The sequence below is a fragment of the Acipenser ruthenus genome, chromosome 6 (assembly GCF_902713425.1).
Source record: "Acipenser ruthenus chromosome 6, fAciRut3.2 maternal haplotype, whole genome shotgun sequence".
Taxonomy (NCBI): domain Eukaryota; kingdom Metazoa; phylum Chordata; class Actinopteri; order Acipenseriformes; family Acipenseridae; genus Acipenser; species Acipenser ruthenus.
In genome coordinates, this window is record NC_081194.1 from 56,905,472 (window position 1) to 56,932,621 (window position 27,150).

The 27,150-nt window shown below is 39.6% G+C and overlaps 1 protein-coding gene across 1 annotated transcript; it reads left to right on the top strand.

The window, feature by feature from the left end:
• Positions 1-13,349: 13,349 nt before the first annotated feature.
• Positions 13,350-25,202, top strand: LOC131737403 (ribokinase-like). The gene is made up of 4 exons (XM_059025960.1): positions 13,350-13,441; positions 19,065-19,194; positions 19,720-19,783; positions 25,042-25,202. Exons 1-4 carry the CDS (start codon positions 13,359-13,361, stop codon positions 25,200-25,202), a joined length of 438 nt encoding a protein of 145 aa, XP_058881943.1. The 5' UTR covers positions 13,350-13,358.
• The last annotated feature ends 1,948 nt before the right edge of the window (positions 25,203-27,150 follow it).

The following is a 27,150-nucleotide window of genomic DNA, read 5'->3' on the forward strand; positions in this document are numbered from 1 at the left end:
TGTGTCAATCTCCACCCTCTTCAATGTAAATGGCATACTGTACTATAAAAGTGTAATAGCAGTTAAGTGTACATCTACATGATAGGGGTGTTTAAAAATTTGCCAAATGTTAAACATTTAGAATTTTGTCTTAAACATTAAACTATTGTCAAAAATATGCAGGACAAATAGCCTATAATATAGCAGGTGTTAGCCGTAGTGTATTGTTATAACAGTTATTTATTCACCTCATCCAAACCCCAACATTTCAGTGTGATAGACATGCAGGCAGTACTTATCCCAATTCTCGGATTCAAAATGCATCCAGAATTCTACAATGCCTGAATCTTAAATGTGGACATCCTCGCTTCAACACAGTAAGTTAACCTTTGTATATGTATTCGTGAAACATACAATGAATTTATTATAGCAACTGAAAATGGATGCGTTGGAGTTGTGTTTATTTTTAATAACCAAAAATAACCGATTTTGCCAAATAATAATAAAGTCTAAATGTTTAGGAAATTAACAAAAAATGTACACCCCTAATAGATGATATTGTAACGACCTTGAGAGGTGGCGGGCCCCTCATGAATCTCCGAGGACCTCTGTGATGGACAGGTGCAGAGATGCCAACCTATGAAAGTAGAAAATAGTAGCATAGTAGCAGATTTTTTTTTTTTTTAAGGCCAGGGGCTGCTAGCCCTAGAAATTAAAAGGTTCTTAGGGTCTGGCAAGCCAGTTACCTCATTTTTGCTGTTTTATCTATAATTTTGGTAAATTGTAAACACATGGCATTAAGAAATTAACAACCCCCCCAAAAAAATACTTCAACACTGATTTTTTTTTTTTAAATTTGGAATTCTATTTATTCTGGATTTAAATATTACTAATGAAGAGTAAGTGCTATCAAACCTGGACTGAAATATTCAACCTAAAAACTGCATAAAAATAACTATAAAAATAATAACACCTCAAGAACACTTAACATAGTTTTTATTTACATTTTTACTGCTCTGCAACTATCAAAACACAAAATGCTGTGTAGTATCCAATAATTAATTAAAGCGAGTTCAAACTCAAAACCCATTTGCACAAACATACAGTAATGGAGAGTGTTAGATTTTGCTTTTGCTGGTGTTTCTTCGTACCTATGTGAGTGATACAGTCATGACGCCCAAAATTGTTTCAGAGACAGTGTTACCAGAGGTTTTCTCTCCAGATCTAGAGGTTTCGCGTTTCTGCTCAGGGCAATCTGGAGGTAAGAAATGTTTTAAATGTAGATTTTTAATGTTAGACAATTTTCTAAAGGTTTTTTTTTTTTCTGATTGACATTTTGTTCCCCTAAGATGTATTCATAATGAGCACATACTAAGATGGCGGATGCCTGTGACATCATGCCAGCTGGCAGTTGTGAGCCCTGATATTCTATAGAATTTCTCCAGACGTTCGATTTATTTTGACTGCCCAGTATAAGATCACTTCATGTGCAGCACGTATCAGGGCCGGTAGGCACACTAGAGTCTGTGCTGCATAGAATTTGAGTGAGAGGCACAGGTGGGGGCCTAATACTTGTTGCAGAGGAAATTAATTTAGTTGTAAGAGCAGTGTTCAAGTGCCTGTCAGTGAATATATTATATATTCTGGAAAATGAAGAAAAAACAATACAGATTTTTTATTTTTTTTTTACAATGTAACCATGGTGTGCCAATATAATATTACTGCATGCCAATATAATATTACTGGAGGTTTAAGGTCTAAGAATTATACAAGTACAGTGCATGCCAGTGAATTGCATACATGATAATTGCATATATCCCTGTTAACTTTTTTAAAAAGGTGAAGCACATTTCCTATGAAAATGCACATGCAGTAGATTCACGGAAATTGCATAACCTGTGTGACTTAACAGTTTTATGCATTTAACCAGAATAAGGAACATACATTTTCAAAAGAAATCTACTTCTAGCAGTGTGGTGTAGTGGTTAGGGCTCTGGACTCTTGACCGGAGGGTTGTGGGTTGTGGGTTCAATCCCAGGTGGTTGCCCAGCCCCACAGCGTGTTCAACCGCGGACCAGGCTGGGGAACTAACGCGGGCCCAGGAGGGATCCAGTGTGGAACGGGGGAAAGTCCAGCTCCAGGAGGAGGCCCTGCAAGACCTCTGCCAGCGCAGCAGGGAAGGGCTCAGCTAAGAACAACAAAAGCAATTGGAGAGCTGGTCTGGGAATACCAAGACTGCTTTGTGGCCAAAGCAAAGGACCGTACCCGCACTAATCTGGTCCAACACCACATCGACACTGGGGATGCCAGACCAAGCCATGACAGTGCCTGCCGTCTGCCTCTGGCCAAGCGAGACGAAACCGAGGCCCTGCCAACGGGGTAAATGAGTGCTCGGAAAGCCCATGGGTTGCCCCGGTAGTCTTCAGCAAGAAGAAGGATGGCAGCCTGCACCTCTGCGTGGACTACTGCCGGCTCAACGCGGTCACCCGCAAGGACACGTACCCCCTCCCGAGGATCGACGAGAATCGCTGGCTCCTGATGGTTCAGCTCACTTGACCTGCGGAGTGGGTACTGGCAGGTCAGGCTGTCCCTTGACGCACGGGCGAAGACGGCATTTACCACAGGCAGTTCCAGGCGATGCCCTTTCGGCTATGCAACGCCCCCGCAACATTCGAGAGGTTGATGGAGAGGGTACTGCAAGGGGTGCCGCGGTCCAACTGCGTGGTTTACCTGGACGACCTACTGGTGCACACCACCGAGTTCAGCAAGGGCCTGGACCACCTGCGGGAAGTGCCGGACTGAATCCGGGCCGCCGGAATTAAACTGCATCCTGGGAAATGCCACCTTATGAGGCGAGAAGTAAGGTTCCTGGGCCACGTAGTGGGGGCCAACGGGGTTGCCACTGACCCCACCAAGGTGGACGCCGTGCAGAACTGGCCCATCCCGACCTCCGTCTGTGGGTTCTTAGGCCTCACCTCTTATTACCGACGGTTCGTGAAGGGGTTCATCAGACCACCTAGAAGGGCTGCCGGTTCCACTGGACAGAGCAGTGCGAGGGAGCATTCAGGGAGCGGCGTAATGCATTGGCCAATGCCCCTGTGCTGGCTTACCCCAACACCAAGCAGCCGTTCGTCCTGGTCAGTGACGCTGGTCATGTGGAAATTGGGGCTGTCCTGTCCCAAAGAGGCCCCCAAGGGTAACAGGTGGTTGGATACTACAGCCAGGCCCTCAACAGGACAGAGCGCAATTACTGCGTCATCCGCCAGGAGCTACTGGCCCCTGTCATGGCCGTCCGCCACTTCCGACCATACCTGTATGGACGGCACTTCACCAATCAGAAGGACCATGCATCGCTGTAGTGGCTACTGAAGTTCAAGGAGCCAGAGGAACAGACCGCCCAGTGGACTGAGGCCCTGCAAGGGTTCACACACCGAGCCGGGAAGCAGCATGGAAACGCGGACGCTCTATCCCGCCGTCCCTGTGAGGAGGAACAGTGTCGGCACTGCACCCGCCCCGAGGAGAGAGAGGCCATCAAGGTGACCCTGGAGTGAGCCAACATCGTCACTACGGTGCAGGGGCCACTGCAGGAAGTACCAGCCGACGAACTGCGACAGCTGCAGGCAGCTGATCCACAACTGGGACCCTACTGACCAGGGGTAACCACGGGTCCAGAAGGAAGGAAGGACTGGGCCAGGGGAGCCCCACCAAGGAGCGTCTGGGGGATGCACTGGGCCACCCATGTCGGCTGGGTCCTGCCATAGGAGGACCCCCGCGCAAAAAGGAGGCGAAGGGATTGGGAGGAGAAGACTGTCCAGGCAGACAAGGCAGTCCACCCCCTGGGCAGCTGCTGCTCATAGCGGATCCAGAGAAGGAGCCTTGGAGAGATAAGAGGGTGCACCAGCCCCCGTGGAGGTTCCGGGAATAGGTGTGACAGTGACCGGGACGGTTCACTGTTTAGAGGGGGCAGTGTAACGACCTCAAGAGGTGGCGGGCCCCTTCAAGAATCTCGGAGGACCTCTGTGATGGACAGGTGGCGAGGAAACCTTGCAAGAGGTAGAGGACGGACAGCCAGCCGGAAGGAGTGCGAGTGACGAGCTAGAGGAGCTGCATCAGGAGAGCAGTGTGTGTGTGTGCGTGTGTGTTCAACCCCTCCCCTATTCTTCTGCCTACCCTGTGCTCTTTCACCCACTATCCTTATTCTAAATAAACACAGGCTGTTACCCCCTTTTGCTACATTTACTGTATCCGTCTGATTCCATAATGGCACAACCCAAAAACCTCTACAATATGATATAACCCTCACCTCTGAAAAGTGGCTTCATTGTGTGATTTATGTGGGTTGTCTTTTCAGGACAGTCTGTTCACACACTTGGCAGGGGAGGTGACTGGTCAAAGGAAACAAAGCACACTTCATGTTGTTAACTGTGCATTTCCATGGCATCTGGCCACAACATTGTTTCAGTTTACAGCAAAACAAAAATAAACAAAGCCAGAAGCACACTGCTGTTTTTGCAAAAATAAATAAAAAAATTCCCGAACATCTACAACAAGAACAGAGTATCTAGTACTATTATAATTCCCCTAGTCCTTGTGTGGCTGATGACATTAATTTTATACTCTCCTTTAATAATACAACTGATACCTGTTAAACCATTTGTGTACCTCAATCACAACTGAAAAACGCGTTAACAGTAACATTTATTTAATTTACGCGTTTTTTTTCCCCTTCTATAAAACAACTAAATGGGCTTTTAAACCGTCTTTATCATTTCAAAGCAGAAGCGACTCCTGTTTATTAAAGTAAATACAGTTACACATAACGATTGTAATAAAGTGTGTCCAGCATAAAACACTTTATTTTTCCTTATCGCTTTAATAAAGATTAGTCGCTTATTAACATGTTGCAATCTCATTTGTACATTCTGCTTGTAAATGAAAAATTAAGGCTTTGCTGATTTCAAAACCCATTTAGTTGTACAGTGCATTTAATAAATGTTACTATTAATACATTTCCCAGTTGTGAGAGTATAAAAGTCGGGGTAAAACATTGAAAACCTGAAGCCCTAAGTAGAATGTATATCTGATCAGCCGCACCCAGTTTGGGGCTGTTAGAAAATGACTTGCATGTATACAACCACAGAATACCGCACCCCATTGCAGACACTATTCACTTAAGAGACGCCCACCTGTTTCGCAAGCCAACAACTGGTAGTGGAAAAAAAACACATTGGGCTATATTCTTATGGCTATTTACTACCATTACAGGGGAAGTTACATTCAAATTGGAGACTTACTTTTCTATTTTTACTCAAAAGACCCAGAAAAACTAGAAACAAGCACTACTGTCCCACACCAGGTATTAGTCACCTCCACTAACAAGTCACATGGGCTGTGCCATATGAAATAATTTCACCAAACGAGTCATGGATTAATATAGAGATAATGGGTGGTAGTACTTAGATGCGTTACTGGTAAGATAATTAAAATGGACCCCACAGTCTCAGATTCAGGTGAAACTGGATGTGTTGATCAGATCCATGGAAAGAACAAGAACACCAAAAAGCAGTTCTTCTAGCACCGACAATTTACAAGATATAATCCCAAATTAGTTTGGTTCAAAAATGCCATCATGAAAGTCTTTTCATGAATAACTTGTGTCCTTTGCAATCATCAAATCAAACAATCTCATCTCCACCAGGTCATCATAAGATGACCTTGTGATTAGATAAAAAGTTATTAAAGAAAAGTTGTTTGTTGCATTGGAATTTGGCATCAAAGTGATGGTAAATGCAAGGTTCCTCAGGGAAACTGGCTGGTTAGCACATGAAAGAGTTCATACAGACCAGATATACTGTTGGTTGTCCTGACTCCTGCAAGACTGAGTTCCAGGGCTAATCACTTATTAATTAGCCCCTACTAATTGAAACCAACGTTATGCACATAAAAGAAATCCCCTTGTTTAACAGCTGCTGTTTGCTGGATTAAATAAAAACAAAACAAACAAGGTAGAGAGAGAGAGAGCCTAAGAGTGCTGAATCAATAAATGGGAGCTTAAAAACCACAGGGCAGCAATTAAAAAAGAATCTGCTCCTGTCTGCACCTTACAGAATGAAGCCCTTTTTCTTATCCCAAAGCACTAACATCAGTAACACGAAGGGCTCTGTGGCACTCGCATGCAGCTCCGAGGGCTCAGGAAGAAACCCCACATCCTCGCCAAAAATGAAGCCCGGGGGTAGGTCCGGAGTGCAGCCATTGAATATGATGTCCCCTGAACAACACAGAGCGAAGGAGATGAATCACACACTGTGCAGGTCAGAAACAAAACCTTTCACCCACCAAGCCTACAGGCCCAGATAAAACAAGTATGTTAGGAAACAATTTCCCGTCACAACAGAATACAAAATTAAATGTCAAACGCCTTTAGATCAGACTTCTACCAACAGTGTTTGCAATTTATTTGTTGCTGTTCCTCCCCCACAATACCATGGTCTTCTGAATAAAGCAGGTCATAATGTGGGAACCATTAATATCCTGGCTCCTATACTCCAGCAAAGACTACAAAACATGTCAAGCATGTGTATAAGAATATATAATTTTGGAAAATGTACTTTCCTGGCAACTTTACTGCATCAAAAAGAGTTAAAAAGGGGTGGAAAAGGTTCATTCCTTCCCCTTTATGAGTTTAGAGAAGTGGACTCTCCATGCAAGGATACAGAGGAAACACTGACAACTGACAGTTCATCTTTAACAACAGGTGGATAAAGGAAAGGGAAATAATGTGCACAACCCAGCACTAAAACCCATAGATCTTGTGTGTTGGTGCATTATGATAACTCACAAACTGATTAAACCCCCTCTAAAAGAAAAAATATACATATATTATTTTGCTGCTGACAAATTCTGTCTGTCTGCTATTACCATTCCAGCATGCATTCAGTGGAGAATTCTACTGAAAGTAAAAGACAACCCATTTATTGTATAACTGGAAAACTGTCATAGTCTGCATCTGCAGACTTGAAAAGACCCTGGAGTCGATTATCCAATCATAGATACATATTCTTAAAGAGAAAAATCGAGAAATTGGTGGTCAAACTGAGATATAAAAGGCTCCCTTCATTATTGTAGTCTGCTCTGGATTGTTAAATACAACACCCCCCATGAAAGTACAAATCAATATGCTTCTTTAGGCATGTTTCTCATTCTTTTTACTGTATTCAAATATTCAGCCACGAAATGTGCAACTGTGTGTTATTATAGCATCCGAGATATACTATTAAGATTTACATTCTTTAGAGATGGCTTAGTTATTAATAAATCATTCCTGTTGAATTTAATCATAGTGTCTAAACATTTTGTTTAAATGTGTTTCTAGGAGGAGGGTTTCTTGTACTATGTTGTAATTTCTATACAGGGAATAATAAAGTTTGAATAGGAGAAAACAAAAAATCACATTGCACTTTCCCTGAACAAAAACTTTTTTCACAGTATAGAAATTATAAAAGGGGATTGTAAATGTAACCACGAGGGACCTGTGGCATTATTGTATTTTTCACAAAACACTTTTCAATAAAATATGGGGGATTGCTTGTGAGGGGAATCACATCTCTGATTGAAGGGTTTGTAAACAGGAATCAGTGCAAAAATATCTGTATCACTGACATATGTTCAGATGTAAAAACAGTGAACTGGTTCAGATCTACTGGACAACACCTACAGTAGAGGGGTGGGGGGGGAGGATAATGCTTGGTGTTAACATTACTCCAATATCGCCAAAGACAAACCTGCTTCTGCTATATTTCTTTACCAACTTCAGTGAATCATGGGATTGTTGCCTTCCTAAGACATGGGTCGTCTTAAAGAAGCACAGAAGTCTTGGATCTGGGATCTTTTGAGTAAATGTGGGATATGTATTCTTTGTGCACATATTAGTCATATATATATATATATGACTAATATGAGACCAGAAGAACTTGTAATTATTATTCAGTGGTCAAGCAAATGATACATATATACAGTACATATACAGTATCTCCAATTCAAAATAGGAGAAACTTCAACAATCACTAATACAGGCATTTTTACCACCTTCAGACACATGCTATCCATGTAGGAGGCTGTGTGGTCCAGTGGTTAAAGAAAAGGGCTAGTAACCAGAAGGTCCCCGGTTCAAATCCCGGCTCAGCCACTGACTCATTGTGTGACCCTGAGCAAGTCACTTAACCTCCTTGTGCTCCGTCTTTCGGGTGAGATGTAATTGTAAGTGACTCTGCAGTTGATGCATAGTTCACACACCCGAGTCACTGTAAGTCGCCTTGGATAAAGGCGTCTGCTAAATAAACAAATAATAATGTGCGGCAGGAGTTACACAGCGCTTCTTTGGGATTCACAAGACACCTACAGTAACCTGGAACTCCTTTTCTACCGCATGTGTTTTACGGATCATTAAATCACAAAATGAGGAAGCACCGCCACAGAATTGGGTGCACTTGAGCTGGAATGACCCACATATCTGTCTTTACCAGACTTTACTAGACCTTACTGTACCTGGTAGTAACAGACAGGAAAAAACAACTGAAATGGCATTTGAAGCTACTCACTTCATGTTTTTAAAGGCTTGGTTAATACACTTTAAAGAATGGATAGGGAGAAAATGGAGTGATATCCAAGAGGACCACACTTACATTTCAGTGTCTCCCCAGCGTATGGGATGTGCAGTTTGAATTGGTCACAGCAGGGGCCCACTGTCAGGGAAGTGCATCTGAGAAAAGACCAGGGAAAACAGGTTTAATATGATTTCAAGCTAATGAAATGATCCCATAAATGCTACTTGTCTTACACTTCCATGTACAGTAGGTATCATGTGTGCAGTTTTAAAAGAAGCACATATTATAGCAAACACTTAATTTACCAGGTTAAAGAACACTTTCAGGTAGACCATTGCAGACCTGTCAACTCTCTGTCAATTCTCTTCATTGCCAGTGTGTAATTACTGCAATCCCCATCTGTAATAGCAGGGTTTAGGACCCAGGGGAGTCCTGTGGCAGGCATGCATTCAGTGTGTGAGGCAAGCTCACATACATGCACCTGCAACCCCGAACCCCCCCTGAGATTTCAGTTTACAAAAGCTCCCGTATTTTAATGCAAAATTTCCTCCACCCATTCAGTGCCTTCTTCCCCATCATTAACCAACCAGCTGCTTCTCATTTAACTGTACAAGCTGAACAGCCAGCAACATGAAGACATTCAGAAATGACCTTCTGAGTGCAAGCTTAAAAGACTACTTAAAGGAAGGACTTCAAAATGAGTTTTCTTTAACCTTGTTTGACAGCAGAAACGTTTATTTTTTAATAAGAAATGATGTTTGCTACAACATGTGTTTCTTACAAAACTGTACATGTGATACATACAGTGCAAAGCGAATGGAAGTGCAAGAGAAGTAGGACCTAGGGAATTGTGCCATTAGCTTTAAATGCAACCCACGCATGAAGCTGGCATTTTCAAGACATGGACACCTTCAGTAATGGACTTTGATTGGCAACAAGTCACGGTGAACCACGCTGAATTCAGTTCAATTAGGTACAAGTGCATCAACATTCAGTTATAGTTTGTACAGTGAAGCACTACTTAATTAGCAGCTACTGTTTACTTGTAATCCCATTCTGCTGAAGTGATGTGTTTTTCATGGTCGTAATATAAGAGGACAAACAAACAGGATGTATTGTTCGTATTCTGATTTTTTTGCTTCAGCATACTGTACGCATACTACCCACATGAAGATGTGGTTCTCTCACATTTCCACCTGCACCCTGAAGCCAGTCTGTAAAACTCAATCTCAATAACACACAACAGGCTGTTCAAATATGATCCAAGTCCCGTTAAACAGCCTGGAGTGTTTTATTGCGCTTATAAATATAAATAAATAATACTGTAGTCAGCAGGACTATTTGGCACGCTCTTGATAATTATAATTCCCTGAAATTTGTTACTGGGCAGTGGTATTTAGATTTGCATCTGTTTAGATTAACTGGACCCCCATGAGCAGCACATACCCAGAATTGAGATCAGTGATCTGGAGGCAGCTGGTGGAGTCCTGAGCTTTGGGGAGATCCTGTTCAGAGTCACTTCAGGGGGCATGCAGCCTCCCTGGGGCACTTGCACCACTGCAGAGGGCACACAGAGAAGTGAGAGTAATACAAACTACAACTCCTAATAGGTATACAGTACAGTGCAATTAGTCTTTTAAAGGAGTGCTAAACATTTTCTTACCTTGTCACTAGCAGTGTCCATTTATTTCTGTTTCAGATCTTGTTTTTTTGTTTGTATTATACATTTCAATATGGAATATGGCGATATTTTAATGACAACGCTACATATGAAAAGTTCCTGCTGCTTCCTGGTATCTAATCACTTCATATGTTGTAGTTCAAACTCACCCTAAAGGTCCAGCTGCTTGCAGAACACGTGACATGTAGGAAACGTACCAGGATGCAGAAGTGTATACACTGCTTTGTATTTGAAATATTTGCACATCCCGAATTAACATTAAAATATGACCTAAGAACCAAAACAATTTCAACACAATAAATAACCAGTAATAATGTTATTAAACCTAAGCACTAGTTAGCACTCCTTTAAGTAAGCAATTAAAGGGACATAGCAACAGCTAAAATTAATGATACAAACAAAAGTATCTGGGAGTGATATTACTTATCAGGAAACACTAGACCTCAAATTACCTTGCCACAAGTTGTCAACGTTTTTAAGGTTTTAGTAAATATCCATCACCGTTACTTTATGTCTGATTTTGCGCGGACCTTTTTTTTAAAAAAAAAAAAAACAAACAAAAAAAAAAAACATCCTGTTACTTATTTCCTGGTTTGCAGCTATGGAAATATCAAGTCTATCTCTGGATTTTAAATAAATTGCTGGATCACGGGAGAAAAAAAAAAGTCATTTTACTGCACAACAATTCAATCAAACTGTTGTGTCTAATCTCTTACATTAACTGATTTCAAAATTGTCACCAGGTTTTATATGAGAAAGTCAGTCAGATAGATGCTGGTTGACTTTGCACAGTGTGAGCTATCTAGTTGTGACTGCCTGGTACTGTATACAAGTTGTACAAACTTTGTTACCTTGGGTGCTGTTTTCGGGTTTGCCATGTTTTTCGTATGTCGGTAGGTCATGACAGGTTTTTGCAATGTTTTGTTTTCTTGTGAATTTTACATATTACGTGGTTAAAATATGCAACAGTACACAGAGTACCTGGCTGTATGTGTTTATGAATGTGTGTGCTCGTTCCCTGGCTGAACAATGACACTGGCACAGCACATTTGTAAAAAAAAAAAAAAAAAACATCTATAGAGGTTTCATTTAGTTATTCATTCAGTGGTGTACTTGACGTTCTCGTGATAATAATGAGCTTGCAAAAGGTTCACTGTCGCCTAGGGAAACGTAGTAGAAAATGAACATATGAATCCAAATAAAAGACAATTCTCAATACCTCAAAATATTTCCACCAAGTATCCGTAAATATTTAAAAAGGTGTATTGGATGAACAGCAACACTTCTAGTGTTCCGGACTATTTTGTGTTTTTGAGCACCGTCGAGCTGACCAAAATACTGCCTGATCAATCACACAAGTCAGTTGTTTCATAAGTTATTGGCCATAATTAAAACATAAACACTTTTTAACATATACTACATATTTGTAGGTTGTATATTTAAGCTTTTTGTGTTTGTTATGTGGTACGGATTTAATTTACCAAACAGGCATAAAGTAAGGGTAATCCTGAAGAGGTCCTTGTTGTGAACATGCCTGTGACAGGTTGCTTAAGAGTTTTCATGTTCTTATATTGTTATTGTGCATTTCGATTTTATTTTTGTTTTATTTTTTGTTGTTGCTGAGTACACACACACACACACACACACACACACACACACACACACATAACTTTTCTGGAATCAAATACCCGATATAGTGCATTGAATGCATACATTGATTGCATTTATTAAGTCGCACGTATGTGGTCACGATTTTAACCCTTTCCATGATTTTATATGTAAAGAGATTGTCACACACAGCACTAAGGCTGTGTTAAAGACAAAAGCCAGTAGACACATGCCATAGAAAAGTAACTATAGAATTACCAAGTTTCAGAATTTGCCTTATATTGGTTTTGTTTTATTCTGTTCTTTTGAAAATGTACACCTCGTTAGATAATAAATACAAAAAAAAAAATCATGATTACAAGCAATGTATCGCCAGTGCAGTGGAGGATAAGAACATAAGAAAGTACAGTAGGAATATTTACCAATGAGAGGAGACCATTTGGCCTATCCATGCTGATTGATCTCAAAACTTTGTCATGTTGGCTCTTAAAGGATTCAATTCATTCAGCATCAACTACAATGGAAATAAATGGACTTTAAAGTCAAGTCTGCCCCCAACCTTAATCTAAAGATACAAAAGTGTTCTCAGCTCATATTTGAATTTACAAATCTACAATTAGTCCTGACCCAGGCATCACACTTACCCCTTATAGCACTATTCTGAATTCACACCTACTTATCTCTAGTTTTAAAAAGTGGAGCAGGGGTAGAATGTTCAGAGCTTATACAGACATGAGCTAAATACACATTATGGTAACCCCCTACAGCAACAAATAATTAACCAACAAATCTCACCGTATCCAGTGTTAGCTGCTGTTACTGCAACTGCAAAGAGATTCTTACAATACAGTAACAATATCAATAACGTGGATTTGTATAGCACATTTCATAGAACCATCTCAAAGCGCTCTACAGCTAAAACAGTAAAGGGTGATGGAAAATTTAGGAAAAGAATAACAGAAATGTAAATATTTAGTCTTGATTTAAATATCGGCACAGATTCTGAGCCTGATGTACTTATGGAGAGATCCTGAAGTAAAGAGCATGGTGGCTGAAGGCCATGTCACTTGATTGGTTTACAAAAGAGTCAATCAGAAGTCTAGCACCAGTGGTGCAAAAGCAACAGAATGTACAACTAATTGAAGTTTTGACAAGGAAGATTTTGTCAGACCAGCTAGCAAATAGTTGGTATAGTCAATATGAGAACAATAATTCAGTGGACCAAAGTTTCAGCAGAAACATGCTAACCTTGTTTTCTTTACCTAGCTACAGTATTTGTCTGTGACAGAAGCCTGTTAGACATTTATCTCATGTGTCAATAAAGCTCAGGATCAAACAAGGTGTCAACACACACTTGTATTTGTTGTATTTAAAAATAAATTAACAAAAACAGCCCTCTGCAATGCATAATGTATTTAAATCAGGAACTTCTCCTTTTTTCAAACCATGTGTTTTTATTTTTGTATATTTTCCAGAGGGGTCAGTCGATGGAAAACATGTCTTGTGGAGGTTCTAGTGCTGTGGTTTTTGATATGGTGGTTGCTGGCTCCTGCATGACTGACCTGGTGAGGTTAGGAATACACACACAGGAGGCTGGGTGGCACAGGAGATGGGGAAGGGGTTGGGATAAGACATAAGAAACTTAGGAACATTTACAGATGAGGGGAGGAAAGCTCATCCAGTGCCAAGCAGTTGATGGAACACTTTGTCAAGTTGGGTGTTAAAGGATCGCAATGATTCAGCATTTACAACATAACTTTGTAACCCTTGGTAACCCATTCCTACCCTTACCATTGTCTCCTACCTTCTGTCCTAACTCTGTCTCTACTTAAATACCAACTGTGTCCTCTGGCCCTGGTTTTTGTGCTGAGTTTAAAGTATTGGCTGTAATGATCTCCCTTTGATATCGCAATTGAGGTAAAAGCTGGCGTAGCTATTCATTTGCACAAAAACTCTAGAGTAGCTCATAGGACATGGTGAAGGCTATATCCTTGGAACTAGTAACATGAATATGTTACTGGTAGTTATTTCTTGTGCTGGAAAAATATTTGAAATGTATTCGCAAAAATGACCATGTGTTCACATAACAGAATTAATATCTGTATCAAAAAGACATCTTGCAAATGAAACAAATGTATAAATCATGTTTCTCTCCTATATTTAATGGGTAAAATGGTTTGTTCTTTTTACTGTGATATATACTGATGCACAAAAGAAATGCAACACTCAGGTCTAATGGATTTCATCAAATATTTTAAACATAGATATCAAACAAGATCACAGAAAATGTGAATAAAAATACAGATCAAAGAATCATGATAAGTTTTGTGAATGAAACGTGACACACTGTCAAAATTAAAACATTACAAAGTTATTATTGGATATGACCTCCCTGAGCATTAACACAATCCTGGCAGCGTTGATGCATAGACCTGATCAGCCTCTGGATAGACTGCTGTGGGAAGTTCCGCCACTCTTCAGCCAGATGGCAAAGGTTGGCTGGTCGCGGTTGTCTCCTGTGGATGGCACTGGCGATTTGGTCCCACAGATGTTCTACTGGACTCGGGAGAAAAAGCTGGCCACGGCAAGATCTCGAAATTGTTTTCTTGAGGTCATGCAATAGTAATCCTAGCACTGTGTGGTCTTGTATTGTCCTGCTGGAAAATTGACACTTCCGGATTGGCTTGTAGGAATGGAAAAACTGTTGCCTCAAGGACTTCATCAATGTTTCACTGAGCAGTAAGGTTGCCCTCAATCTGCACCAAAGACTTTCTTGTTTTAAAGGAGATGCCTCCCCACATCATCACACTTCCACCACCCCACCGGTTGGCTTGAACACGCAACAGTCAGCATAACGCTCACCATGACGTGGTGGGCTGGTCTGGTGACCCTCTGCCCTCCAAGACATGGCCTGTCCCTCACAGAGCCAGTTTCCTGGTTTCTCTGGACTAGTCTGTTGATTGTTGAGCAGAACATCTCATTCTCCGAGCAACTTCTCTCACAGACAGGCCACCTTCAATAATGCTGATAGCAACTAGGCGATCATTACTCAAGCGGGGCATGGTTGTATCTTTCACTGTTCTTGTGTTAATTAAAATGATGTCTTTTCAAATGGCTATTTATACAGATTCTTAATCAACTCATTTTGGCAATTTTAACTCAACTCAAATACCAAACACTGAGCACCTGCCGTTTTTATGAAATCACATGACTTGAGCTCAGTATTTTATTCTCCCAAGGAACAATACTACTCAAACAATCAACAATCTGTTCAGTATGTAAAATGTAAATAACATTATGTATGTACCCAATGAGTTATTGATGTAAAACTTAGACTGTTGCATTTTCATTTTGCATCAATATATGAAAATACATTTGTTTTCAAGTGTTTGTTCAGATTTTGTAAGAATATTTGAACATGAAAGAAACATGTGTGTCCCAGCACTAGTTATTCCACATGCTGTGAAAGTGGGTCATTGTATATCCATCCATTTGTAGAATATATGATACTTGTCTAAAAACAGACACAAAACTCACATGGTTATTAAGAGCTGCTATAGGAAACATGTATCAATTGAGTGTAAAGATTTTAATAACTTCAAGTGGTAAACATGAATCCCTATCTAAGTTAGTTTTATGTAACGGTTAATATAGAAGACATTATTTTTCTTTTCTTTTTTGTTCAAGGGGTGTGGATCATTAAAAATTAAGCATTTGAGCAATGCATGAAATACCTCATGCATTGCTCAAATGCTTAATTTTAAAAGATACAGTACATACCCCTTGAGATCAGTGCTGTGACAAAAAAGTACAAGATGACAATTCTGGGTTAGAAAAAGAGCTCTCGGTACTTTTAAACTGCATTGATCAGTGATTAAGAAATCTTTGATAAATATACCGGAGAGGCGGTTGCAATCTTTAAATCAGTCTTTATAAAGAAGCATTTTGAGGCTAAATAAGTAAATACTAATCAAATACCTGACAACAAATGGCACAGAGTAAACTGAATTAAGAGTCACTGCTATTTGTAAAAATTACAAAAATGTGCATGCCTGTAGTACACAGCCATATGCTACAGTATACGTGGAATGTACTGTCATCGTAGCTTAAATTAAGGAAGATTTGCCTGTGATTGTAGGTCATTTTCATGTGGCATTGGGTTTAACTTGATGATATTCAGTGATAGTACAGTAAGTGGCAGCTGACATGCTGAAGCAGAATTACAGCCACTCCCTGTCTGGTAGTTATCCTCTCCCAAGATATTAATATGTAGCTACTGACATCCCATTGGCATTGGAAAGAGTCAGGAGTGACACAATGACACAGGGGAGAAGAGTCAGCAGGACTAATACACTGGTGACTGCCCCCCTCATTCTATTAATATTGCTAGTGTCAAATCTCTCATTCTTTTTTCATAGGTGTACATTCCATATGTCCATGCAAACCCCCCTGTGATGAAGAATAAGGGTTTCATTCAAAAAAGTGTATGGTGTATTTCAGCAGCGTGCTACCTTTAGTAATGGCCTATTTTTTGTTTAGCAGTTGTGGGTGACAAAAGCAATTGTTGTTTAATTGTCGTTAACTAAAATATTTTATTTTATTCTTGTTTTTTTTCTACATAATTTGAAATAACTAATTGGATTTCTCCTCACCACTCATTATGAAATGAAACCATGCATTAATGATGTCTCCTTTATTTTGGGTAAAATGTGTAGTCTTTTTGTACTATAATATGGTACAAATATTTAACATTTTGAAAGAAGTTCAAAAATGAAAAACTCATGTTTGTCCCAGTGCCAGTTATTCCATATGCTGTGCATGCTGGTCATTGTACTTCCAGTGGTTTGCACAGTATATCATACTTCTATACAAACATCTTATTTCTGTCAGTTATATTGAAGCAACAATGACGTTGCTAGTGATAAGAGATAACAATGGATTTTGACCATGGATTATTTTTTCATTTCTTTCATTTCCTTTAGTGTGTTTTTTGCACATCCATGCACTTTTCTATTGTTCTAAAAAAATAGACCATTGTCTCTCTCTCTCTCTCTCTCTCTCTCTCTCTCTCTCTCTCTCTCTCTCTCTCTCTCTCTCTCTCTCTCTCTTTATATATATATATATATATATATATATATATATATATATATATATATATATTATATACAGTATATATATATATATATATATATATATATATATATATATATTGTAACGGAGCTGAGCATCTCCGAGTTCTTTTTCGGCACGAAAACTGACCGTCACACAGAGGACTGGGTTTAAATGCGCGGTTGCTTACACAAAATAAAATAAAAAATAAACAAAAACCTAGCTCAATTTTAGAGCAGTAAACTAAAACTGAACACAGGTTTCCTAGACTATACAGTCGGATGGCTAAGCTGTTTCCCGGTTAAAACACAAACACGTTTTACACATACAGTACACACAGTACTTAAAAAAAGAATGGCTACTTGGAAGCAGAGAACATAAGAATTTGTATAAACAAGAGATGGATATTTGGCCTGTCAGTGCTTGTCCGGTTCCTAGTATCTGTTTGATCTCAAAATGTTCAAAGGATCAAATTGAGTCAGCACCAACAACATGGCTAGGTAACCCATTCCATCCACTCACCCCTCTCTGTAATTGTCTCCTACTTTGTGCCCTAAGTCTGTCTGCATTTGTTTTCCAACTGTGCCCTCTGGTCCTGGTTTCTGTGCTGCGCTTAAAATATTGTTCACGGTAGTTTTAAAATGAAAACACGTTTGCTGTAACATATGTTTCATTCATAACTGCACATTTGAGACCTAAGTAGCAAATGGAAATACAAAACAGGTAAGGTTCATTGAATTATTTTGTCGGGTACACCAGGAAACAGGCTAACTGGCAGGCAGAGAGCAGGGCAGCAAGAGTCAACAGTTCCTCTCATGTCTAGACCACAATAAGATAAAGTGAGTTTGTGCAGAATTACACATTCATTGTAGTTTTGAGAACAAAGAGCATACACTGTAATCATATTAGTCTTTGATAAGAACAGGAATTCTGACAAAAACAAGTTGATCAGACTCCTGGCAATGAAGTCAAAAGAACCCATTGAACCGCCTGGAATGAGGCCAGGCCACTGTTATGTTATTCCTACGTTTTCTCATGAGTAATAATGTATTACAGTCTTTTAAAAAAGGAAGATGGTGAAGTTTCACATTAGTCATTGTTTTTTGTGCGTTTATCGCATTTAAGATGAAGCCCACAAGGATATTCACAGCTTCAGGCAATTCAAACTTCCTGTGAGCCAGGGAATGCATAGATCCCTATGTAAATACCCCAGTAAAACATTGTGCTGTGCACTTCTTACTGGGTATTACTGTATTGCATTATTTGAATTTGAAGATATTAAGACAGGTTAAATATGTTTCAGATCCATAACTATTGAACACTCAGTAGTGCTGAATTTATAAATACTAAAAGGAATGTAATAAATTCAGTATCAAACATTTCAACTAGAAGTCTTTTTCAATGTCTTCAGAGTTGAATGACATTGAAAAACAGTTCTAGTCATCTAGAATGCATTATATTTTCTTTAGTATTTCTAAATTATTTTAACATGCCCAAGAGTTAACAAGAAACTCCTTGATCTTTAAAGTCTGCAGATGGTTTAATTGCAAAGTGCCCCTCAAACTCAGAGAAATGTGCTTTCTCTCCATTACCATTTTAGTATTTAATGTTTATGTCATGGATTTCATTTCTGTAGTTGCATTTTATTAAAAGATTCAGTCAGGAATATCCATAAAGTTATGTCCTCAGTATAAACCCACTGCAAACACCGGAAGAAAAAAGCGGTTGAATTGCACATATGTAGGAGGGGTGTGTGTAGTAATTTGCCCTCAAACTCCCAAACTCCTAGTTTAAAATGTTTTGCAGATTAACAGCACAATAAGTTACATTTAAAAATGAATTCAAAGAGAGACATTTCACTAATAATAATTGGTATCAAGGTCTTCACACCAAAATGCAGTTGACACCATTTTTTGTGCAAAGAAAATCAAACTGTTAATGTTACAAAACTAGTAACAAGTAACTCATGTGATTAATTTCTACTGGTGTGCAGTGCAGCAGCAGCTTTGATGATATATAGGGTTTCTGCCTCAGTTCCAGTGCAGCCTGATCTCACTCTGATCTTCTCGTCTTCTACCACACAGCCAGACGCCACGCTTGCCCATAGCCAGAGAGACCATCCATGGGCACATGTTATACAGCTATGGGGGTAAAGGGGTCAACCAATGCATCCAGGCTGGCTGTCTAGAGACCAGAACAGCCATGGTCTGTCAGGTTAGACACACAGGCACTATTTTCAACCTCTACCTTTGGTGGTACTGCTTACTGGCTCCTATAAAACCACTGTAACTAATGCATAATGTCATTAAAATGCAGAACTAAGGTACTTAAACTCCTACTCTCTCATAAACCATTTCAGGTGGCACCTTCATATTTTCAGTGTTATGAAAACTATAATGCCACCGTTCACTTTGACCTGTGACCTTAAATGGCTGTCATATTGGGGTCATGTGACTTTTTGGTTTCTGGATGACGGAGAGCAAACGCTTCTAGCTATTGGGTTCATACTTGCTACAGAACTGCATTCTGTGCTTCTCTTAAGTTCAATCGTGCTAGAAAAAAATTGGCCACAGTGTCAAACCCTCATATCTCAGAAACTATTTGAAGTAGTGACCTACTAGTCTGGTTCTTTTAGACCTTGCATGCTAAATGCAGTTGATCTTCAACATGATGATTTAGAGTAACAAAAAATACAGTTTCTCTTTTTTTCCCTAAACCTTGTTTTAATTTAATCCACAGGTGGGAACAGACTACTTCGGAGACATTTACATACAGAATTATAAGAACAATGGAGTCGCCACAGGTAATATGTCTCCTTTCTTACTTTGTTTGTGCCCTAAACTTTAAACTTTTTTTTTTTTATTCTTTCTGTCCAGTAAATCAAATCAGATAGTTACATTGTTTTCAGTTAGTTTGTTTTTTCCCAGCCTGTCCCAGTAATTGTATGTTCAAAAGACACACCTCCAGTTTTATGGGCAGGCGTATTATCATTCTGAAGAGGCAGCTGTGAGCGATGCTGAACAGTTTCAAAATCATGCTGTCTGTTGTTGTAAACTTCACGTATGCCTGGCAACAACCATAGTGGCATATTTTATATTACAATCAAAGACCTGGTACATAGTTGATCTTAAAACTTTGTCAAGTCAGGTCTTAAATGAACCTTAAAAATTCAGCAGCAACAACATTTCTAGGTAACCCATTCTATACCCAGGGCAATTCACCAGTGTTGTAAAATGCTTATCCCAGCAGAGTACAGATTGATCAAATAGCTTTACTGGGGACTTTGTTTTTTACACAACTGAAATGTAGGCAGAATTATTTGATGGTGCCACAGTACATGGGGGAATTGACAGCACTGGAGACTGAGGTTCTCTGTTTATCCGTTTGTGCTGAGCTTCCCTACACCCAGCCTGCTGAACAGATTGAAAGGAGGCTGCTCTAAACCCTCATTGTGTTCCTGAGAAAAGCTGACAACATAGGTGCCAGTCAGTGCCAGTCAGTGTCAGTGTTAATGGGTGTTTTCTGTAATGTTGACATATTTCCATAATAAACTGGACCAACCTGGCGGGCCAGTAATTCTGAACCCTGACTGACGCACATCCTCTCTGAGGAAGGGGTCCATCAGGTGAAGTCTGGGTTAAGTATGTCTCTGTCAGTAAATTAAAGCCTCTTCAAGGAGCAGTAAAGCATAGTAAAAGCTTGGTAAAGCACACCCCAGAGAGGTATGGTAAAGCAAATAAAAAACCGGACAAACCAAAGTAAGCTTTTGAAAATGCATAATATAACCTTGGGAAAAGTTAGAAGGGGAGGGGAAGCAAACGCGATGAAGCAAACGCGATGAAGCAAACTTTCCCCAGCCATCTTTACTATTTGCTACCAATCTACTAGGCATCTATTTTTGCGTAAGTATACTGATTTCTTGGCTGCTTCAAACTGCAACTTTCACAAGGCGTATATACATATATATATATATATATATATATATATATATATATATATATATATATATATATATATATATATATATATATATAATATCAACATAACCGAATGTCTTGCAAGATGGCTATCACCCAGGCATTAATATATATATATATATATATATATATATATATATATATATATATATATAAGGTTCATAAAAATCCTCCCATACTTACAGAACACAAATATAGGCAATACAGTTTTTGTAAGATTGGAAGTGGCTGTGTCTTTGAAATATTGTAATTCGTTTTGTGGTGTGGTTCTTGAAGACCTTGGCAGAGCTACAGTCTTTTCCCAGCTGTGGACCTGAAGAAATTTCAGCCCCCTTGTACCTTCAAAGCCTGTACTGTATAAGTACTCTGTCTGATGCATGACTACTGTGTGAATGTCTTGCATGTCTGCTAATTCTCCTAAACAGGATGATTCATCTAACTGAGGCTTACATACTAATACAATTTCAACAAAATTAATGAACAAATTCAAGGTAATGACCCCTATTTAAAACACATTCCCAAAGAGCCGTAATAGTTGAATGAATCTTTCCAGAGAGCATCACAATGTATTTGAAAAAACTGTGAGGGTCACTGTTAGTTTTGAACTGCATAGCCATGTTGTACCTCTTGACATGTATTTTCTATATCATGCAGAAAGAAATGCTAATGTTCCCTCCGGATGAGACTTTATGGTAACCCAGGTTTATTTGTTTTTAAATAAAGGCTAATTGTTGTATTAATTAGCAAAATAACAAGCAAACAAGTGACCAAAAAACATTTAACAGAGATCAAAGTTTGGAGGTCTAAGAGCAAGACGTGATCTCATGTCACATGAGGCACCTAGACATGACTTAATCATATTTCTAATCACTTCATTGTGGGGATCAAAAGATTTGGAGGCGATGTATGCCCCAGATATGTGAAAGTGTCCACAAACAGCACAGTGGTGGATTTGTTGGAACAGAAAATAAAACAGATGGAAAAAAAAATACTCTGGTTGGTTCTCAAAGCAAAGTGTTCTTTTGTTTGCTGTCCAAGAGGAGGGGTTGTAATGTAACTTAAAGCTTTTGGAAATCATGTTCAATACTCTTAAGATAATATTCCTGGGAGAATGTTGATTGTAATCTTCAATAGTTTAGCTATATAGTTCTGCCTCGTCAGAAACCAGACATTTTTGGCATACTAGTTTGTTTACATCCCCCAAGGTAGTTTTAGCTGCAGGCACACAAGCTTCCTCATTTACTCTGTCACTGTGTGAACCAAACAGCCATCTTCCCTGCCCCTACATGCTTTAGCTCAAGGAAGGAAATGTAAGCTTACGATAACATTTTTCAGCATGAACTTGGTAACAACCATCTTATATAAAAGATAAGTAAATTAATATGTGAATATAATTATAAGAGAACTTGAAAATATAATTGATCATTTCTAAGAAGAAGAAGAAAGTAAACAATATAAAATGTAACATGACTGTGCAATACTTGCAGAAACTTTAAAACCATATAAGTTATATTACAATGGTATCTTGCCAGGTGACAATCCTATAGACATGAAGTATTAAACTCTTCAGTATGTGTACAATGTAAATCCAAGAAAAGGGGTCTGATAGAGGCACTGTGTCCTGGTTATGCCTAAGCACATACCTTCCTGGGGTAGGTAATTCCCAGAAAGACGGGGCAAGGAGACGAGCAGGGTGCCCTTTGATGCGAGTACCCCTCTAAATACCCCTCCAGCACGGCGCTGCTCTCCCACACTGCTTGGATACTGTTAGCTGAGGCTGCGTGTCAGGATGTTAAGCAGTGGGTATCGGCCAAGCATGTTGCCTGCTGAACTGCTTAGCATCTGTAATGCTGGATTCAATAGGAAACACAGAGGCTCGTAGATAGCATAACAGCAGTGGAAAGATAAGAAACTGGATCACAGGCCAGGACAGCACCTGTGGTTCACCACAACTTAGAAGGATCACCGCAATGCAGTTTCACTCTGATTACAAAGTACCTTGCTTCTTAAGGAACTGAAGGGACGTTGACGTTAATAGGACTTTATTGCTGAATCAGCAGGTGTTCTGAGTATTTCCACAAACCCATGGCTGAAACCAGAGTGTGTTTCCAGTGTGACCTGAATTACAATCAATGACAGATGCAGAGCCGGCGATCTTTTTGACAGGAAATGAGAGTGTGCCTAATTCAATCGGACACGCAGTGTTCTGACGCAATTTCTGTTTCCACTAATAACTAACCATCAGTGTGACACACACGCATGCTTTCTTGTTTAATTTTTGTTCTTGTTTATTCATAAGCAGGTGTATACCCTATATAATCCAAAGGTCAGCCGAGGCTTTTGTCAATTCTTAATATTCCAAGAAAAAAAAATTAACAGTTTTTACAATTACTGAAGTTTTATTAATAGCATATTTATTTATTTATTTATTTTATTTTTATATATAAAAATAAATTATATACTACACAGAATTAGTTACCTCTTATAGATTATAGACAGATTTCATCCTGGGCATAAGACATACTACATAATTCAAAAGTTCACATATGAAATAGAAAATCTTAAAAACTGTACTTACTCAGCAAACAATGCCTACATACACTGTATACACAGCCTCCCTAACCCACGGGAGCGTCAAAGCCAATGCAGTGCTCCCTCTAGAATTCCCATCAAAGACTAGTGGCTTCGCAAAGCCACAACGGAAACCCCTGATGGTATGACTCACCCTGCACGTGGTCCTTTTTTCACCAGGTGAGCCACTCGGGGATCCCCCAGGACTTGGAACTTCCATTAGTACTGAAAATACCATAATGAATCATTCGCCTTTTAGAGTAACGCGTTCATTGAAATCTGTTATTTGTGCAACACGGATTTGTCAATGAATGCAGTTACTCTCACTATACTCTCAAAGTTCGTCGTCACGCACATGTACAGTATATATATTACGGGTAATACAGTATAGCTATCTAGTGCTAACTTGCTAAACAGGAGCCCATGGCCTGATTAAAGGACGTGGGGGCCCTATGCATATTATGGCGAATGCTGTTATTGGCATATTGCTTAATGTTTCATGGGTTGTATGAGCTCCCTTTGAGATATTCGGATACAAACAAGCCCAGTGAAAAGCTAATTTGATACGAATCGTATGCAAAGTTTGAAATATGTCAGTGCACCATACATGACATCTTAGGAACCTGTTAAAAACCTTCAAGATGCTATTTCCTAACTTTTACTTTGTTTTCAATTTACGCACTTTTTCAGTACCAATCAATAATAATGAGAAAGCCTTTGAATTGAATTAGACAACTTATCTGAGCACTTTAGGATTTTTTCTCTGCCGATCTTAGCTGGACATGGGGCTTGTTAAACTGTGTATGTCTTTATTGCCTTGTACGACAGAAATCACATACGAGTGATAATAATTAAATCTCACTGTTGCTAGTGATCATTTTAATTAACATTTAAACATCCGTGAGAACACAAAATGATATATGGATGACAGACATAAAAAAGCTAGCCGTCATAAAAGAACAACATTAACAGAAAGCAATCTTCTCTGCGCCTCTCTTCCTGTGTGTGTGGGCCCGTCCGCCCAGATGCAGTTTTTGTAAAATGTCCCAAACAAACAGCAACCTCGCGGGGGCCCCAATTCTGCTGGGGGCTCCTACGCTATAGCGTTATTTGCGTATAGGTTAATCCGGCCTTGCAGGAGCCGTTTAGGTCCTCAACATATCATTGAGATTCCAATTGCACTCACGCAGTCCAGTCTAATGTCGTACAGCTAATCAGATACGAACAAACTGAAAGTTCTTGTGGAACATATTTTTAGGGAACATATAGAACATACTGTAATGATTTTTGCGTCTGTGAGTGAAACAAGGCTTGGGGAGACCAGGTGGGATTCCAAACATTGACCGGTTTATTTTCTTCATAGAAACAGCGAATCCCTGTTTGGGCTGGGGTTCATGCCAAAATAATGAACTCCTAATTCTAGTTCTCTTCAATCATCTCCTCACTCTCTCTCACTCTCAGGTATCGTCTTTTCTCTCAATCATGCTTATTCTATCCCTGTTTTGCTCCACAGACTCACTCTCTGGGTCTTATGACTGCTTCACAGCTACAGCCCTCTCGTTCAGCCCCTCTCTGTCCCTGAGGCCTGGTCACACTAGCAGCTTTTCTCGACGGCAACAAGAGGAACACATTTTTTGCCTGCGTATTGCCTTGCAGTTTGAGGTGGTCACATGAGAGACAAGCCTGCAGTCGACAAGCTGGCAACACACAGGCAACAACGTAATGCAAACCAATCATAATGCACGTTTTTGTCACGAGACGTAAACATGCTGCGAAGGAAGACTACAATAAATATTCTAATTACATTATAACAAACCTGTAGTTCCTTCTTAATTAAATACAAGTTATACATTAGTAGAATTATTTAGTTAGGTCTACATATTTAATATAGCAAACATAATAAATATATCGGTATTCATTATCCTAAATAATGTTTTCAATACTGTAATTTTAATTCTAGGCTTACGAGAGCAAGGCATACCTGAGATTTTTTAAAACAAATTTCACTTTGTTTGCTGTTAAAATGAAAGGTGTTATGATTTGGGGTTAATGTAGCAATGACAGGCATACTGCATACATGGCAAATTCATTTAAAATAAAACATATTTTAAAAAATACACTACACGTGTATTTTATTATTGTAGAATTGTATCCATAACTTAAATATGTTATTGTAATCGTGGACATTAACATTCGCTTATTCACATACACACTGTATTGCATATCTACAGACTGCATATAATTAATTGGATGAAATGCAGGAATCAGATTGTATCATATATGCTGTCTGTCTGACGTTAAGGTCTAGCCTTATCGTCATGTGACACTACTATCAAATTTGATTGGCTGGTATTGAAAATGTTGCCCTTGTGTTGCCTGAAAAATAGAACATCGTCCTAAGTGGGAGACATGTTGCCGGTATGTCGCCAGGGTGATGCCCGGGGTGGTCACACAAGGCGACAAGCCGGCTTGTCCTCGAGGCTCGTCAACCCCCTCCCCCCTACTTATAGCCAGGGTTGCCAGATTTCTCACATAAAAATAGCGACCTCGTTCTTCAAAACAAGACCAAACAAGACCAAAACAAGTGCAACCCATGTTAGAGTATGGGCATTTATGCAAATTCCAACCCGCGACTCTCAAATTCCAACCACGCCCCCATACACACACACACACACTCTATAACAGCATGCCCTGTTCTCTTACAATACATACAACACTGAACAAGACATGACAAACCGACACAAGACAAACAGAGTTCAGTACAGAAGCCATGGCCAGGTTCGTTACTATATCTTTTTTTCTGCTGCTTCTACAGTTTGTTGCTCTGAATTTCATGGGATAGCTGTCGTTTACATACTGTGTTTCTTGTTTTTGTCTATAGTGAAGACTATTTTCAATCCCGCGACTGCCTTTCCAGACTTAAACCCTGAATTTTATTCCAGCTCTGACGTGTTCTGCTGTATCGAGCCTGAGGTACGCTGTGGGAGGTTTTTTGATTTTACTGTGATGTCTATTGGGAAAGATAATTGTCTTTGAGTGTGCATGCATTATAAAATGTACACTTTCTTTTGTATGTTGTTAGGTCAGGGATGCTTGTGCACTTTAAGGTATACAGCCTGTGAGTCTCCTGGATAGTTCCCTTTTTTTTAATTTATTCTGATGGGCATCCTCTGATCTACAACCAAGCCAATTGCCTCTTTATACCCGGGAGCTTGAGAGTAGATGTCAGCAAATTACCGGCCCCTGTAGGACAAAGGCCAGCCCTCCAGGTGTCCGCTTGAGCTCCCTGGGCACCTGCCCAGTAAGGTCCTCTGTAGTGCTTAGAGGAGAAACAGCCGCTGATAATTTTGTCTCCCTAACCCGTCGTAGCTCCAGAGTCAATGCAATACTTTGCTTAGTTAGTTCAGTGCGTGGTTGTAGAGTGCAGACTTTAATGCACATTATCAGTGGATACATTAGATCAGGGGTGCACACCCTTATAAAAGTTTAGCACAGTACTGTTGCAGTTTTCCCATGCTTTTCCCATGGTTATACTGAGCATTTACCATAATTTACCCTGGTTTGACATGTTTATTAATATGGTTTACCATACCTTACTATTCTTTACAATACTTACCCACGG